We start from the raw sequence: 18,317 nt of genomic DNA, 5'->3' as shown, positions 1-18,317 counted from the left end.
AATGCAACTAGTTTAAATGGAGTTGTATGTTAAACCTGAGCAAGGAACATGATGAGTCTAACACTTATTTGATAATTTTTAATTAATTGAAATGGCCTTATTGCAGATTAACTCCCTTCCCTCAATATTACTGTTTTGTTTCCCTTGAAATGAAAACTACAGTCATTTGATGCATGGCTGTAAATGCTATCTAGTTTATAGGGGCATAAGTACCCTGCTACCCTTTGCTGAAATTTTATTTTCTGTTTCATAGCTTCTTTAACAAATACTTCTCCATGAAACATAACAGATATCAGTACACCTCATAAACCAGCAGTACGCTGGGAGGGTGTTTTTTTCCTCCAGTAAAAGATAAAAAGAGTTATCCCAACACTGTACCAAATCAGAGCCCTGAGTCTTTTCTGCGACAGTGCCTGTCAGTTCTGCTTGCCCGGGGCAGACCTAGTAAAGGGAAAGCACTGGAAATTTGTTCTCCAAAGGTAGCAGTAACTGGGGTATGATATACACATCTGAATTCAAATAATCCTGCTCTCCTTAACGAACCTGAAGGAGGAAGCACAGTGTGTGTGTGTGGGGGGGGGGGGGCGAGGGGTGTCCTGGTATACAAGCTAAACTTCTGATCAGCTTCAAACAGCACCTTTTCTTCTTTTTATAATCAACTTGCCAGACAAAGATTTCCTTCTCTTCCCCTCAGTTTCCCTCTCAAATAGCCTGAGTTCCAGGATGGGCAAGATTCAGTCCTGAACTTGCAAAATTTTGGTTCCTAAATTGGTCCCAACTCTTTGAGGCTCCAAAGAAGATTGCACTGTGATGCATAATGCAGCCGCCCCAGACTCCTGTAAATAAAACTTCATAACCCACCCATTATGTATCCCATATTTCTTGGAGAGAAAATACACCAAGAGAGAGGCAGAGACACAAGCACACAGACATGTGGAACAGAGAGCTTGGCGTTTCCTTTGACAACCAAGGCTACATCTGCAACCATATCTGTTTTTACCGTTTGACGGGCATGTAATAATCAAAGAATACTAAGCTGTAATAATGTTAAGAACACTGCATGTGACCTGGTCAGCGAGGTGATGTGATTGCATACTGGGTAACCAGACATCCCTGTATTAATGTTCTGTTCCAACATAATAAGGGGCTGTGGGAAAAACAAGCAGGGAAACAACACTCTGGATCCAGATAAGCAACCGCGAAACAAACCTTGGGGGGCAACTGAAAGACAACGGAGAAAACCTATTAGCTTTGAGCATCCTACATCTTGTCTCTAATGAAGAGACACAGCTCTTCCACAATGCTGGGAACAGAGAGCTCAAGAAAACATTAAACGGTTAAAAAGCCATTGTGGGGGGGGGGGGAAATGTCAGGGGCTGCCAGGGGGACAAGGTGGCTCTGCGAAGAGCGGGATCCTTCCAGAGAACCGGAAGCCCTAGGCAAAGGCCGCCAAGTGTCTAGACAGTTTATTGCTTTAAGATCGGTTTTCTCTGAAATGCTTTTGTTCTAAATAAATACTGTTGTTTGGTCATGGCTGTCCTAGCTCCCAGAGGGAGTTGCATGTAGGCACTGCCAAGAACTCAGGTCTGCTGAGGTGATCTCAGACCACGCCTAGGTGCCAACTATGAAGGGGAGAACCGCTTGATTCCACCCCAAGCCAGAGATGATGGTGAGAGGCACAAGACCTGAGGAAGGTGCACCTGAAGAGACCAGGAGGGGTCAGAGTCCAGCACCTGTGATAACAGTTACCTCGGCTCCCACCACACATCACCTCACACCTCTCATCTAGTCACCTGCTGAACTGTTTCTTAACTCTTGACTCTGAGTGTTCCGGGGCAAGAAGCGTCTTTATTTGGCTTATTTCTACAGCCCCCTCACACAATGGGGTCCCCGGGGCCCAGCGTTGTCGCATCTCACAGGATCATCACGAGCCTCAGGAGAGTTGGTGCGTTTCTTAAAAAATAAGTTTCCAGCCCACGCAGCTGTCGAGAAACGCTTGGAAACCTCACCCAAAAGGCTCAAAACCCAGAGAGCAAATCAAACGGATCCCACACTGATTACTGCTTAAAAGCCTCCTCATTTCAAAGCCGATCACACAATTTTTAGGGCCTGGTGGATGATTCTGCTTTGAGCAGGGGGTTGGACTAGATGACCTCCTGAGGTCCCTTCCAACCCCGATGTTCTATGATTCTGGAATTTGTGGGGTTGGCGGCACTTGGGGTCAAACATTGCTACTCCTCTCCGGCAGTTTCCTCTCTGTGGGATGAAGCAAGCTGGCCCACTGAGATGCAACGGATCCAATCAGAGAAGTCTAGGGAAAACTTCCCACTCAGACTCTGTTCTCCTGCCATTTAAAAGGTCTATACAGAGCATGTGCTTCTATATTGAAGACAAGGCTGTAATGAGTGTGTAAATTTATTCATTACCTAATTACACATAACAAAAAGGATGAAATACATGCTGAGCAGGCAGCTTAAACTAGTAGCTGACAACTTTCAACAACATCTTTGATATCTCTTTTCCCTTCCAAACTGGATGCTCCCTGACTCCTCCCCGCCCCAGTTAATTGCAGCCATGTGCTATTGCCAATGAGTGGGATTTGAACCTGAGCCAACCAGTGCACATGGGGATCTGCACATTTCATTCCTTGAGTCCAGCTCTGCAGAGAACTGCCTAGGGCAGAAGCCTGGGTGCTTGTCAGGAGCTCCTTACTGAGCTGTAACCCGCATTATGTACTGCAGGTCGCTTTAGTTAGTCCTGCCTGCAAGGCAATTTATGGGTGTTAAGTAACAGAGCCAGACTGAGTGATTAGGCCGTTTGTGGGGAGCTCCAAACTAAAACCTACTTCTGCGGCTCTCTCAAGTGGTCCAGTAAGAGATATATTGGACTATCACACCGAATATTTACTGTACTCCTTTTATCTCACAAGTGAATGTTATACAATTTAAAGTAAACGTATTAATCTCTTTATCCAAAATATTTGTCCGACCACTGGCTGCAGTTCAAAAGATTCAAGGGCACAAGGAACAAACTTTTTTCTTTGCTGATAAAAATATATTTCAGTCTATCACTGTTAGCAGATGAGTAATGTAAATGAACATTTGAACAGCGTTATATAACTAAGGAATCATCTGATGAACTTGGATTAACAAGAACAAAGCTAAATGCAACTTGGATGTCTGAACTTCCTATCAACATGGAACAAATGGGAAAATGCTAAGGTGGTAAAAACTGTAATAATACAGGTTAGACTATGTCAAATGGGACCTGGACATGGTCTTAATTCATGCATACATATTTTCACTAGTTCACCTAGCTATTGTGCCCGAAGTTTAAAATAAACCCAAGGCTTTTCAAGAAAAAGTCCAAGTTAAATGGGAAATTTTTAAGATCACAAAATTACCAGATTCTTTCTAGCAATTCAAACAGGAAACTTATCCTACTTTAGCACTACAAGCATAAGCTCAGATTTTTTCAAAAGTAAGTAGTGATTTTGAGTGTCTTAGTTTTATCCAGGCCCAACTTCAGATACCCTAAAGGGAGATCACTTTTCAAAAAGTGCCCTCTGAAAAAAGCAGACACCTTTAAGATGTTATGGAGGGGAGGGGATATTGATGGAGAGGAGTGTATGACGAATTGCCTACAACAGTATGTGGCCCCTCTGTGGCTGCTATTAAGCAAGCATCTTCAATGACCTGGGATGGGACACTAGAAGGGGAGGGCTCTGAGTTACTATAGAGAATTCCTTCCCAGGTGCCTGACTGCTGGATTTTGCCCTCATGATCAGTGTCTGACTGCTGTATTTGGGGACAGGAAGAATTTTTCTCCCAGGCCAGATGGGGAGAGACCCTGGTGGGTTTTCGCCTTTCTCTGCAGCATGGGACATGGGTCACTTGTTGGTTTGAACTAGAGTAAATGGCGGATTCCCAATAACGTGCAGTCTTTAAATCATGATTTGAGGACTTTGGTAACTCAGCCAGAAGTTATGGGCCTATTACAGGAGTGGGTGGGTGAGGTTCTGTGGCCTGTGATAGGCTGGAGGTCAGACTAGATGATCATGGTGGTCCCTTCTATGTCTCAGATTAGGCACCTCAGACTTGATGCACTCAAAATCACTAGTCACTTTTGAAAAATATTGGCTTAGGCTTTCAGTGGGTGAATTAGGATAATTTTCCTGTTATCTCTGTTGCTGGAAAGACTCTGGTAATTCTGTAAACTTAAAGTTTCCCAATGAACTTTATCTGTGACAAGGAATAAAGCAGCATTTACTTCTTGTGAAATTGAACTCGCAGGAATGATCACTAGCAAAAGATTTAGCTCATTAACTCGCATATGATTTGCACACTGTGCATCTTGTCACATCACCTGAAATATCCTGCAATCCCCAACTTTCTCAAGGCACCACTCTCCAAATATTTTGGCTGCCTATAACATATTTGGTGCAGTGTAGCTGCACCCCGATACAGGCAAATTCAGCTGAGGCTGATCAATTAGTGAAAACTGTGTCTTTATTTGAAAGCACGTTTCAGAGACCTGTTCTGAATTCAAAGCCAGTATGCTCTGGACACAAGTTAAAAGTTGTGCTGTTCTAGGATGCTCAGTTTTGGATCTCTGCTTTTCTCATTTCACTTTCATTTACAGTCTGTAATCTGAGTTCTCCATTTCAGGCATAGCCATGACCTACAATCTCAAAATGCTCTACATAATGTGCTCTCTCTCTGATGTTCGATATTCTGTACATTTGTACCAGACGTCAAAACCGAATACAAAACATAATTGTGGCAGAGTTAAAGTTTTCCCTGACTCTACCAACACTGCTGGTACCTTTCTCAGGAAACTTCCTGATACTTCCAGTGTCTGAATCTGGCTGAATGAAACAATTGTGGGGTGCTAAGCATTAGCTAGGCTAGATTTTAGGGGCTACATTCTACACAAACAACATCCTCCCTCCAGAAAAATACTTGTTATACTCATCTCCCATATTCCACCCAGTTGAAATGATTCAGGAAGCGAATGATAGCAAAGTGAGATTAAGCAATGTATGTGTTAGACAGTCCTCACCTTTAGAGAGTCAAAGCAGGCAATAACTCGACCATTTTCCACATGGCAACTCCGTGACGGATGGGCAAACTTGCACTCTGCATCAGATCGAGAACAAGTACCTCTCTGAAATTCTCGACATACTTCTAAAGTCAGCCATTTTGTATCACGAACCAGGGAAACGTTTACAGCCATATTAAAAACAAAAATTAAAACACAAGCAATCACACCCTTCTTTAGGACAATATTACTGCTGATTTTTTTTAAAAAGGGTAAAAAAGTGAATTCAAGTTAAATGTGAAGAAATAACTAACTTGTTGCTTTGGTAAAATTTCTATTCGTCAGCACTTAGGTTTTCATTTAAGTCAAATTGTGTTTGTTTCAACAAGAATTAAACATAAAGCCAATCATAAAATAGAAATCTTATCAGAATAACTGAAAATCAAATGAGAGGCCAGCTCCTAAAAGTGCAATTGTAGAAGTTAAAATATAAGTGTTATATTTTTGTGCCACTGCCAAAGTTACTTGAAAATAACTGGCAGACTTTCAAAAGAATTCTGTGCTCTCCACTTAATGGTTTCAATTATTCTTGCAAAAAGCATATGCGGCTGGCAGCGCTTCTGTTTGCGGAATGGTCTTGGTCCTTGGGCAGAAAACTTTTTTTTTTACCTTTTATTTCTTGGTTCTAAAAATGACAATTCGCGAGCATTAAAAGGAGCGAAAGGATATTATCACTCAAAAATATTTGCTACATACTCGGGAAGGAAAAAAATGGCTGAGTGAACAGAGTGTAAAAAGGAAAAAAAAAGGGGGGGGGAGATGGATGAGTTGCCGTTAGGGTATGAACTGCAAGCAATGCCAAATTTAAAAAAAGGGGGGGGGAGGGGTTGGGGGGGGAGAGAGAGACAGCCTTAGACAGAAATCCAAGCAGCAGTGGCTTCAGGAAAGGCACTTTTCAGCAACCTGTAGGAAAAAGAGAAATAGAATCAGCTAAAACAATGCAATCTCCCCCTTGCCAAACTCTAGTTTTAAACAACTGTGTTCATTTTAACAGGAAATCTGCAGCTACTGACAGTGCGGCATAGTGCAGTCAGCCATTGTAGATAAAAAGGGCATTTCCCACATGAAGCTGCGCATGGTAAGAGGAAGCAACCAATTAGATTTACTGTTGCACCAGAAGGTCTGGGCAGCCACCCAATAAAAGAGATTGTTTCATATTGATCTATTCTGGCAGACATTCATTTTTGTGCCCACTGCACAGAAAATGCCTTAGTCTTACATGACGGCCTCTGGTGCATTCATGATACACCTCTGTGTTTCAAATTTAAGTAGCTTAGCACAAGATTCACTTAATGGGCTGCTCCCAAGATGAGGTTTGGGTTACATACCTGCTCCTGAAATCCAGAGGATAAGAATCACTTTGAAAACTAACCTACTGTAAGCACCAACTGCTTATTTTTCCCCTTTAAAGAGAACGGCTGGTGGCTGTGTGCCACATTCAGAATGCAGCTAGACAGAGAAACAGTAACACACGAGACCAGGGTGGAGTACAGTCACTATAAAATGGTTTTCAGACAGAGACTACTTAAATTGTTGTTCTGTTTTTTAAATATATTAAAAATCCCCCCTCCCACACCATAGAAAGCTTTCTGGCAGGAAGAGCAGATATTGCTTTCATTGTGTACAAAGAAGCAAAGCAGAAGGCACTGCCATAGTTCAGCCCTCATACGTACACAGCTCTGCGTCAGTAAGGTGTTTTATTTAACCCAGTGTTAACTGGGGAATACATTTCAGCAGTTGACTGTAAGGTTACATGGAAACGAGAGATTAATTCACAGTCGTGTGTCTATAAATCTGGGCTTGACAAAATCAAAAGCAAAACCGACATGGAAACTTGAGCCACATGCACAGAGCAGAAAAAAAATTAACTCATTGTTAACAACTGTGTTTTACGGAAAGGCTGAAGGAGGTTTCAATTATTGTAGTTAGTCAGTTTCCAGCATCTTCAGCATGTTGGACAATAAATGATTGTCCATAACTTTCTATCACTGATTTTCTTTGTGGGGGGTAACATGTTAAGCCATTCCTGGAGTTTCCCACATTTATATTAGAGGCAGCTAACGGAGCCTGACAGGATTAAGTTGGTTCAAGGTTTCTGAAATCCACCTCTTTTTGCAAAACATAAGGGTCCAATCCTGCAAACATATACATGCATGTAGATCTACTCACGTGAGCAAAAGTATGCACATACGTAAGTGTATGCAGGACTGGGACCTCACATTGCAAGAAATGGACATTTAAATTCTTCCTATATTGTAGATATGTTATCAGAACTACATTTGTTAGCAATTTATACATTTTAACATAATTGAAAATGCACTCCAGGTGTCTGGAGAAAGCACTGTCATTACATTTTTGTTTTTTTACACTAAAAAACTAAAATTGTGCAAAGTAAATTCCAAGTATGTGCTGAACCAATTAAAGTCACAGATTTGCAAGAGTGAGAGAGAGAGAGTCATGCAAAAGCACGTGGACTCTTACGCAGTCTTGCATCAGTGGAACAGTCTATAGTGCCAGAAGGACGTCTCGTTTTCGGGTATCAGGCAGAGAACAGAGACAGTGAATGCCAAATTTACCAGACATGATTTAATCTCTGAAGGGGAGGGGGAAGAAAGCAGAACTGGCCCAGTGTCTTCTGGGCTTAGTCAGGAACAGAGGGACTGCTGCTAAACTGATCCTGATTTTGTAGGCAGGGCAATTTTGTGTTTGAATCTGGTTCACTTATGTCCAGCCTCTCAATCCTCCTTTACAGGGCATATGTATGAAAGTACATAGATACATCTCCACAGACAGCTTGGAACAAGCTGGGTGCAGCTCCTAAAACGAGCTAGCACAGGTCGAGAATGGGTGGGGATTAGGTGGAACGCTTGTAGGAATTACTCCTAGCAGACTGAAATACAACTTTCTAGTGAAGAGGGCCATATTCCAAAGCTTTACACTCCACTGGAAACGAGGGTCTGTTTCTTTGAGCCTGAATGTTATGGGCCCAAACCCGTTATATACCATTTAGTGTGAATGTGTAACAATTAACTACCATCTGCCAGTTACAGGGCTCCTCTCATCCTGAAAAGTCTCAAAGCATGTGACAAACTATGTGCTCTCCCTTTCTCTCTCCTATAGGTCTAATATAGAATATTGGAGGTGGTTGGCATTTTTCCATTATAGTTTTGTTTTTCATCAAGAATATCCTATGAAATATTAATATTAAAAATGTTTGCTTCCCCCCCAACCAGTTCCAGTACAGAATCATTCATATATATATATATATTTTATACACACACACAGATTCTCTCTTACACGTGAACAATCCAGCAGTGCAATGCCCCCAGACACACCTTGCTGGGGCATCACTGTTACTGACTCAGAAAAGCACAGAAGCACATGCTTAACTTTAATCATGAAAGTAGTCCCATTGAAGTAAAAGATGCTTAAATGTTTTGCTAAACCAGGGCCTAAATCACCCACACTACTTCCTAGGTTTATTTTGGATGAGAGGCTTACAAGTACAGAACAGTCCCAACCCAGTTTACGCTTGCATGATTTCACAAGATCACAGCCCAAAGACGTAGGGAATCCTAACTCATACAAGTAATCACAGACATAACTTGCCAGTTCTGTCAATGGTTAGATTGTTGCAGATTTCCCCTCCCAACAATATAGATCCCTGTCCATTTTAGCCATAGGGAAAAATCTAAAACCTGTGTTCTAACATCACGCTGAGGATTTTATACTGGTGCCATGAGACTCAAATAAAACCAAAGGGGAAAGAAAAGTTCAACAAGCCCCACTGCTGACAGCATAAAAGTATGGCTCTTTCCCCATAATTCAATTCTCAGCAGCATACATTTTGCTTACAGCAGTTTCCACATTTTTCCGGTTCTGTGTATTACCACAGTTTTGATACTGACTGTTCATTCTCCCATCTATTTCAAATAAGAGGAACAAAACTGCCCCCTTTCCCCCCAAAAGCTCAGTAGAACGAAGTTATAAAGGAGGGTCACAAAATATTGCTTTTGTTAATGTTATGCTTGTGGGAAGTTGAGTAAAGGGGGAGAAGCTTTCTTCTAAACTGGTCTGGAGCTGCTGCAAAACATGCCACGTCTGTCTGGCAGGACCTATATCCCGGGCTACCAAATGGAACAATTTAGCCCCCCCCGCTTCCTTAGAAGTTTTTAAGGTCAGGCTTGACAAAGCCCTGGCTGGGATGATTTAGTTGGGATTGGTCCTGCTCTGGGCAGGGGGTTGGACTAGATGGCCTCCAGAGGTCCCTTCCAACTGTTATTCTGTGATTCTATGATTCAACAGAATGTCAGCAGAAAGTAATTGCCTTTCCTCCTTCAGCAACCTAGAACCACAGAACGTAATGCCTGGCCCAGCAACAGATCACGACTGCCTGTAATACAGGAGGTTATGGGCTTGCTGTGGAAATCAAAGGGCCCAATTTTGCAGCCACTGAAGTCAGTGGGACCAGGATCAGTCCACTGAGTGACAGCCGTGTCAAAGAAGTCTTTGGCAGGATTAGTATGCACTGGCCATTTGAGGTAACGTGAGGACGGAGAGCAGGCAGGAACATACTTGCTCCGTGGTCCAATTCTTGCTATGCTCCCTGTCAGTGATCCCTTTTCAGTGATATATACATACATACATACACACACTTCTGATGGATGCCAACTCATGTGCATGTTTCCTGACAGCAGAGTGCACACACAGATAGTAATGTAAGTGACAGGTTGATTCAACCAGCTCCCATGTATCAATGATACTCTTTCAAAGGTGGTTCTGCTCTCAAAAATGACTCAGTAAAACAGCATGGTGGGGTTCCTTATTTATTGTATCCCAGTGATTTCCAGGTCACATTGCTCAGTTTACACGTAAAAAGCCCTTTTATCCTAACTGCGGGTCCTATAAACCAGGACTGTTGTGATTTCCCATCAACAGAAAAACACACACCCACTGGTGGAAAGAAAACACATTAAAGCTTTATGAAATGAAACTCAACACACACACAGTGTGATTCACTGTGCAAGCATATTTAATCCCCAATCTTGTCCAAAATGAATGAATAGCTTTAAGTGAGATACCAGAACATAATAACCGAGTCCCGATTCTATTTTAGACAGCAAAAGTCTTTTACCAACTTAGTGGGTTTTCCTTCAATTAAAGTTTGGATCAAAGCAATCTGAATGGGTTAACACCACACTTGATGGATTCTGATCTGGGTGGAGCAATGCTTTTAAAAATTGACAAAATTCCCAGTTCAGCTGTCCCGTCTTTTGTTGATTCCAGTAAATGGTCACATTGTTGAATCACTGATGTTGTTACTGAAAGTCCAGCTTCCAGCAGAGCTTTTGTATGGCTGTTCTTTTAAAAATGTTAAATCTAAATAAATAAGCAGCAATTTTGCCCACTCCCTATTTCCCTCTTGGCTGCCAGACACTTCGGGAATTATATCTGAACATTTTCTACCAGGTATAAACAAGAACCTTGGTGCTCTCAGGGCCCTTCCTTTTTAACATTTTAGAACAGTTAAACTTTTCATTCACAGGCTGAAATTAGAGTTTAACATTTCCAGTACCAAAAACTTTCCAAATAAATCTAATGCTCATGTAAATGCTTCATGGGACACAGACACTTTAAAAATGGAGGAAAACAACACACACAAACGTCCTGGATAGTTATTTTCTAGGGGTGGGACACCTACCTCTTCCCCCTCCCTCCCCCAACCAAACCAAAATCCACTGGAATTTACACATCCCCCAACAACCGCAATCTGGGTCCCAAACTGGGTCCTTCCTTTCTCACACACCCTCATCAGTAGTAAAAGCAGTGCAGGTAAAATTCTACCTTCCTCTGCACACCTGGACATCCCTAGGAGCCCTCAACGGGAACAAAAGCCAGGGTTTGACCTGGAGAATCTTGTTACTGAAATTATTGACAGTGATGGATGAGAAGGAGAGAATCCAGATTTACACAGATTCCAGAGTGAGATAGTAGTTTCGACATTTGTAGGGGAAAACCCTCCTTTTTATTTGTAAACTGACCTATTTGATTTGGGGTCCCTGAGGGGTCTACAGACCATGTCTAATGGGCCCACGAAAGACCTAGACTGAAAACTGACTGAACAGAATTCAACTATAGATACAGACAACAGATTTCCAAAGCGGTCCGCACCGCCACGGAAAATTTTGTAGTTGTCCACAAATGAGAAAAGGTTGAGAACCTTCCCTACACGCCTGAGTCTTTAAACCCCCCACCCTTTAAAGTAAAGAGTCTGAAGCAGTATCAATGAATACCAGTGAAAAGAAGCCACACAAAAAGAGAAGGGAAATCTGTGGCTTTAATAGTGAAGGACCAATTCAACACAGCATTAAAGCATATGCTCAGATGTTTTGCTGAGTTGGGACTTAGGCTCCCCACAGTTCTCATGAATATGAAATTCCCATGGTCTCTAGTGCGGTTGCAGTACCAACTATTCGCATGCAGGAGCACTGCACCAGCAATTAACATCATTTGCTCCTGTGCTTAGTAAAGAATAATGCCGATGGTTGGCTTTTTAATAGTGCCTACTTTTTGTCCACGTACAGGAGGGGCTGCAGGCTCCATCCCAAGGAGGTCAATTTATTTTCCATCACCTTCCAGACATTTTTTTTCTTTTAAATCAGAAAATCTATTTGAACCCAAGCCTTTATTCTGTTAAAGCAAACACTTTAAGGGCTTGATAGACACTTGGAATATTTCCTTTACGAACATTCTGTACCTGGACACTTTCTCCCTCAGGGAACAGTTTACTTAATTTAAGGTAGACCTTAGCAGCTAGAAAGAAATAAAAACCTCTTTTGTTCTTTAGCTCAGCTACCCATAAAAAGGAACAGATTTGCAATTTCTCTTTCCTGGACATGCTTGGAAAGTGTTCGTTCAGGGTCTAATCACAGATGTTGGGGGCTATGAATCACCATGGATCATACTATGTGCCAGAGAGTCAAATCTAGCCCCCAGCTTTCAGCATGCTAAAAACAGGCCAAGTAAGAGAAATAAAACACTGTGGCAGAAAAAGTCTCATTAGTGGGATATAGGCCTATTTACACATGTGCTCACCTAAACAGTGTGTGCCACACAGGCATTTGGATGTGAAAACTCCACATCTGAACATGCAAACAGCTACTACAGCATGGAGTTGCCTGTTTTGCATGCACACTTGTGCCTCCAATTTAGGTAGCCACTTTCAAAAATGTGGGTCACCTGGGCATGAACTTTTTGTACATAGCAACACGGGGAAAGTTTTCCATTTCCTCAGAGCAAAAGGACAATGCTCCATATTGCATCATGCATTTCAGAAACTACTGAATAAAGGCCTGGCTAACGCTCCACATGCGTGCAGCACTCTTGCATTCACCCCGACTGGGAGAGCCACGGGAGCTGTGCGCTGAAGCCCTGGAAAAGATGGAGACACAAGGCATGACTCACCCATGTGCCCTCCTACAGACTATAGTGGTGCTGACAGGATCAAAGGAGACCTTACGGGCCTCCTCCTCCTCCACAGCGGGAAAGGCGGCAGCTGCACAACCTAACAGTGGATGTAGCAAAACCAGGGGCAGGGGGATTCCAACACAGATGGGAGAAAAACCCTGGGGAATTTTATTTACCCCCTTACAGAAAATGCAAATATTCTGGATCCATTTCCAACCTGCAGTAAACAGCCACAGTGACATGACAGCGCAGGATGCAGCCCACAAAATCTATCCTGTTTTGTCATGTCGCTGTAGCTGTTTAATGCGGAGCAGAAGTGAACCCTGAGCATTACCAACTCTGTAAGGTGGTGGGGGTGGGGTGTAAAAGTTGGACAGGTCTTTTTTGCTTCCAAAATCCAGAACTCCACACTGCCGACTGTGATCCAATGGCCTGGCCAGATGCGGCGTTCACAGCTTGTCCTGCACCCTCCTCATCCTCCTGCCTAGCCAGGCTCAGTACATGCGTTCAAAAGGGACCTTCCCCCATAAGCCCACAGAAACAAATCTTCTCTCAAATATTTTCACAGAGACGTGATCAGCAGCTGGCGAGCGTTAGCTGATACTTTAAAAGCCATACTGTATTACAGATATGTTGCTAGCTGATAACCTTACTTTTATATTTATTGAATTGGTCCTTCACTATTTTATATAAATATAAAAGTAAAGTTATCAACTGGCAACATTTCTGTAACACATTATGGCTTTTAAAATATCGGCTAACGGTTGCCAGCTGCTGATCACGTCTTTGTGAAAATATTTGAGAGAAGATTTGTTTCTGTGGGCCTGTGGGGGAAGGTCGTTTCTGAACGCATGTACTGAGCCTGGCTAGGCAGGAGGATGAGGAGGGTGCAGGACAAGCTGTGAACGCTGCAGCACACATATACACACAGAATCCACGGGAGTACTGGACCCACTATTGGGTCCTATGGAGGCGATGTAACTACAGCTCTTTTGGCTGTTGTTTTGACAGAATTTCCAGGGTTTGTTAAATAAGTTTATTACAAGAAAGAAAAAAAATAGACCAATGTTTTCATTCTTTCCCTTTAGGGTTTCCCGCAGTCAACTGTTTTGATAGGCCTTCTGAGGGCTTCCTTAACACCCGACCCAATGCTCCAGTCCCCTCCTCACATGAGGAGCTGTCACCCGGAATGAGATTATTCACTCAAATCAGGACTATTTGTTGGAGGACAGATTTGCTGATCAGGCTGCTAAACGGTCCCACAATCGCTCCCAAGTAGCTGGACGGAACCCACACATGTGTAGGATACCCACTATGAGTTGCCCACACGCTTTGTATAGTAGGTATGCTCCGCAAAGTCTGGGCTTCCTGGGAGAGCAGTAGGCGTAAAGGCCGGTGCGGCTACCCACATGCAGGATTCCCTTCCTCTGCCCGTGGAAACAGATGCAGATGCTGCCCTGCACAGCTGCCGCCCTGCACAGCTGCCAAAGACCCCCTCACCAAACCTGCTTCTTGGTGGATTCCCATTCCATTTCATCATTCCCCTGCACAGTGTGTCTCATGCACGTAACTCTGATTGTTTAAACAAACTCACACAGGGGATGGGAAAGACCAATGCCCACCAATGCTCACACCCCCGTAATCCCAGGAAATAGGATCAAGTGGATGTACCCCACATAATCTGATTATTCCTGCTCAGTGCTTGAGCATTGCGAGAAACGCCCACAGTCCTTGCTCATACAGTGTGTGTTTGTGGGGAATTCCTTTAACATGCTTCTATGGCAGCAAAAAGGATTTCAGAGAAAGATCAGGTGTAATGATTCACAGCAGAGATTACTGAAACAGGCAAACGGAAGGACTGAGATCTCTTTGCAGCTGATCCTGCAGGAGGGAGAAAATCTTGGGAGGAGGAGGAGATTAGAGGGCAAACAAAGATTTCAAAGGTCCCTAAAACTGCCTTGACTTTGTCCTGTTATTGTCCCTCTGCCCAAGACCACAGAAGCTCCTGCATCCAAGCTGCACAGTGTCCAAGATGGGAAGGGGGTCTGGGTGAATGGGAAGCAGGCCCAGGAAGAACCATTCCCCATAGCAGCATCTCCCCTCAGAACTGTGAGATTGCCCTGCAGATTTTGACATTCAATTTGGCAACATCATCCCTTGTGGCTGGCCCTTTAGCGCACTGAAATTCCTCTCCTGGGGCTGCTGCTGGAAGCATGCTGCAGAGTGCCACCGGGAGCTGTGTTGAGCCCCTGAACAAAGGACCCTGCTCTCATGACATCGGTGGGGTTAGTGACTCTCCTCCCTTGCCTGATAGAATGGTTTGACAGAAATACAGCCTGTTCAAGCTGGACGTGTAGCTAGCTGGCCCCAGTGTGGGCTTTCCCCGACTAGGGAAGAGTATGTCCCTTTATAAAGGTGTGGTGTTCAGGAAACTAACCTTTCAAGAACAGCTGAGCCAAATTGATCCCTGCTGTAAACGTATTTTCCTTCAATTGATTTACAACAGTGATGAATTTAATCCATCATGTCTAACACTGTTGTGCATCTACTGAAAATATCCACAGACACTGTAGTTTGTTTACCACGCAAATCTTACCTCATAACGAACAACTGTAAACAGTCCCTTTGGAGGAGTAGAGAGGGATTTGGAAATTGTATTGAATTCTTTCTTGGCTGGAAGAATTCAGAGAAAAATAAAAATAGTTTGTCTCTTCAACATTCTTTGTACTGAGGTTTTGGATAAGTAATAAGCAACTTAGCAGCAAAACAGCTGGTACAGATGTATAACACCAGCATACAAAGCTGCTGTCCCAGAGCCATTTCTCTGGTCCAGACAGTAACTGTCCCTGTCTCATGGGGCATGTCTCCAAAGTCTTTTCATCACATTCAAATCCATCCTAGGTACGGGATGTGTTAAAAGTGAGGAGTCATGCACAATAACTGAAAGAACCACTCTATAACGCTCCATGGGATATGCTGAAAACCAAAGCACCCAGAGGGAAACCATATTTGTGGGAGAATTCAGGACTCATTAAACAGGAGGTACTGACTGAAGCCACCTCACCCCATTCCCATAACACCCCCCGGGGCGGGCTTGTGCAACAGAGGGAAAATAAATCCCCTATAGTAAAAAAAAAGTCCAAAATTCTTTGTAAAATCTTCTGAATTAAACAAACAAAGGCACCAGGCGGATCCAAACCTCACAATAAGTCAGAGAGCCAACACCATCTACCTATCGGTGAGTACAGAAGGTCAGTGGCCTGCAGCAGTACAGCCTGGCAGCCAGCTTCCCCTGCTCTAGAGCATAGGGAGATCTCTCCTGATGCCTGCAAGGTTGGGAAAATAACTGCCACACCCAAGATGCCATGACCAGACTTCATCCTGTTGTCCTTAATTCTTGCCAATTAACAGGTTGGTATATGGAAACAGCTTAATTTGCTAATTCTCAGTGACAAAGAAATGACCATAGAATCATAGAATATCAGGGTTGGAAGGGACCCCAGAAGGTCATCTAGTCCAATCCCCTGCTCAAAGCAGGACCAATTCCCAGTTAAATCATCCCAGCCAGGGCTTTGTCAAGCCTGACCTTAAAAACCTCTAAGGAAGGAGATTCTACCACCTCCCTAGGTAACGCATTCCAGTGTTTCACCACCCTCTTAGTGAAAAAGTTTTTCCTAATATCCAATCTAAACCTCCCCCACTGCAACTTGAGACCATTACTCCTCGTTCTGTCATCTGCTACCATTGAGAACAGTCTAGAGCCATCCTCTTTGGAACCCCCTTTCAGGTAGTTGAAAGCAGCTATCAAATCCCCCCTCATTCTTCTCTTCTGCAGGCTAAACAATCCCAGCTCCCTCAGCCTCTCCTCATTCTTCCAATTCTTCCATCTAGCGTAAATCCAGAGTAAGTCCATTGACAGCCCCCAAGCCTGAAAGACTTAAGCATGTGGATAACTTTACATACACAAGTCGTCCCAGGGAAGCTCGTTGGGTGGGATGGATGGTCTAGTGGCTAGATACAGAACTAAGACTCAAGAAACCTGGGTTCAATTCCTGGCTACTGCATGACCATAGGCAAGTCACTTAGTCTTCTCTGAGTCCCAGTTCTGTAAAATGGGATAATATTCGCCTCTCTCCCTAAGTTACTGGGAGGATAAAATCCACTCCCACTGAGTGTGAGGCACTCAATGCTATATAAGCCCCATAGAGATGTCCCTCTTTCATACCGCACAGTCATTACAATTTTAGGTGACACACACATTTGCCTTCCAACCCAATCATTAATTCAACAGCCTCCAACAGGAAAGCCAGGCCCAACAATTCATTCTCACTTCAACAGTCATAAACACCTTCCCCTGCTGAAGCAAAGTGGTCATAGAATCATAGAATCTCAGGGTTGGAAGGGACCCCAGGAGGTCATCTAGTCCCACCCCCTGCTCAAAGCAGGACCGACCCCCAACTAAATCTGTGCTGTGATACGGGCAAGGGAGTTGCCAAAAGCTCCTACAGCTTCAATGCCAGTTCCAGAACTGCACTTCTCGTGCCAAACGCGGCATATTCTGCCGGTCACACTGTTGCTGTCTCCTTCGCATGGCCAGGGTGGCAGCATGCAGCAGTACAGTGGAAAGGGAAATCAAGGCTATCTATCTCAAGGCATTTCATAAGCCAGCTGAAAGCAATATTTCAGTCTCTTCTGCTTCCATGTGCTTTGAGACACACCCAGCAGATCATTTATTATTATTCTACAGCTGTCCACCAGGTGTATGCATCAAGTGTCCAGAGACTGAAAATCCTTCATGTTCCTGCTAATGCCTTTGAATCATTGATCTATATCAACTAAAAATCTCCAGATCTTTAATTTTCTTCTTGTCCTCCTGCAGTTGTAATGTGAAGGTTTCCAAATGTCCTCTTCATGGCAGCCAGGGCGACCAGAATTACTTCCAATTTCCCATTTATGCTTTTCAACATGTCAGAAAACATCGGACTTTCTGCACGCCAACCATCGATTCAGTCAAACCAGCAGGCTAAGCCAGTAGGTGTAAACACAAATCAACGGTGCCCTTCCCGCGATTCCCTTCTCCCCCACTCCCACCCCCCTTTCCGATACGTTTTAGGTAACTGCATGGGTGCAAATCCATATTAGACTAGTTCTTCATCAAAATTAACTCACCAAAGCCAGTATTAAAGCGTGAACAAAAAATGGAAAAAACACCTGAAAATGATCAAACACCATGTCATTGGAAGATGTCTGGCACCTTAACTGCCCACAGGACTGTGCCTCATGGTTACAGCAGGCCGGGAGCCAGGAATCCTGGATTCTCCTCCTGGCTCTTCTCTCACTCATCTCTAAAATGGGTTTGCAAATACTTACATGCCTGCCCTAGGTGCTGAGAGGCCTAACTAAATGTATGCTTTTGATATGCTTTGGATCCTTGCACGAAAGGCACGTTTCTACCATCATACTGAGGACTTTCTCGCTGTCTCTCCACTTCTCCTTCCTCACTCCCCATTTGTTGTCCCTGACCATTCTTCACTTCAGAGCTACATTATTTTTTATTTTATTTTATTTTTGGAGAGGTGGAATCTGGGCAGGGGAGAAGGCAACTGATTATTTGTAAATTGGCTGCAGTTTGAAATGTTGGAAGAAAGCCTGGAGGAAGAGATTGTGGGCAGACTGCAGGTGAAGCAACCAAAGGGCCATGACAGATGTAATTTATGAGACAGCTCAGCCATGTATCACCTGGATACCAT

The 18,317-nt window shown here is 43.6% G+C and overlaps 1 protein-coding gene across 8 annotated transcripts in view; it reads right to left on the bottom strand.

Annotated features, from left to right (window-relative positions):
• The window catches only part of MBNL3 (muscleblind like splicing regulator 3), a 122,806-nt gene that overhangs the window by 76,263 nt on the left and 28,226 nt on the right, over positions 1-18,317 (bottom strand). For all 8 annotated transcript variants that reach the window (XR_012160639.1, XM_073358508.1, XM_073358510.1 and 5 more), the window contains one exon: positions 5,062-6,003. Coding sequence is in view for 7 of the 8 variants with exons in the window: in XM_073358508.1 (XP_073214609.1) it covers positions 5,062-5,235 (174 nt within the window). In the remaining variant the exon portion in view is untranslated. The remainder of the gene's footprint in view (positions 1-5,061; positions 6,004-18,317) is intronic.

The sequence above is a fragment of the Lepidochelys kempii genome, chromosome 9 (genome assembly GCF_965140265.1).
Source record: "Lepidochelys kempii isolate rLepKem1 chromosome 9, rLepKem1.hap2, whole genome shotgun sequence".
Lineage (NCBI taxonomy): Eukaryota > Metazoa > Chordata > Testudines > Cheloniidae > Lepidochelys > Lepidochelys kempii.
Note: the sequence above shows the minus strand (reverse complement) of the source record. Positions and strands in the feature narration are given on the sequence as shown.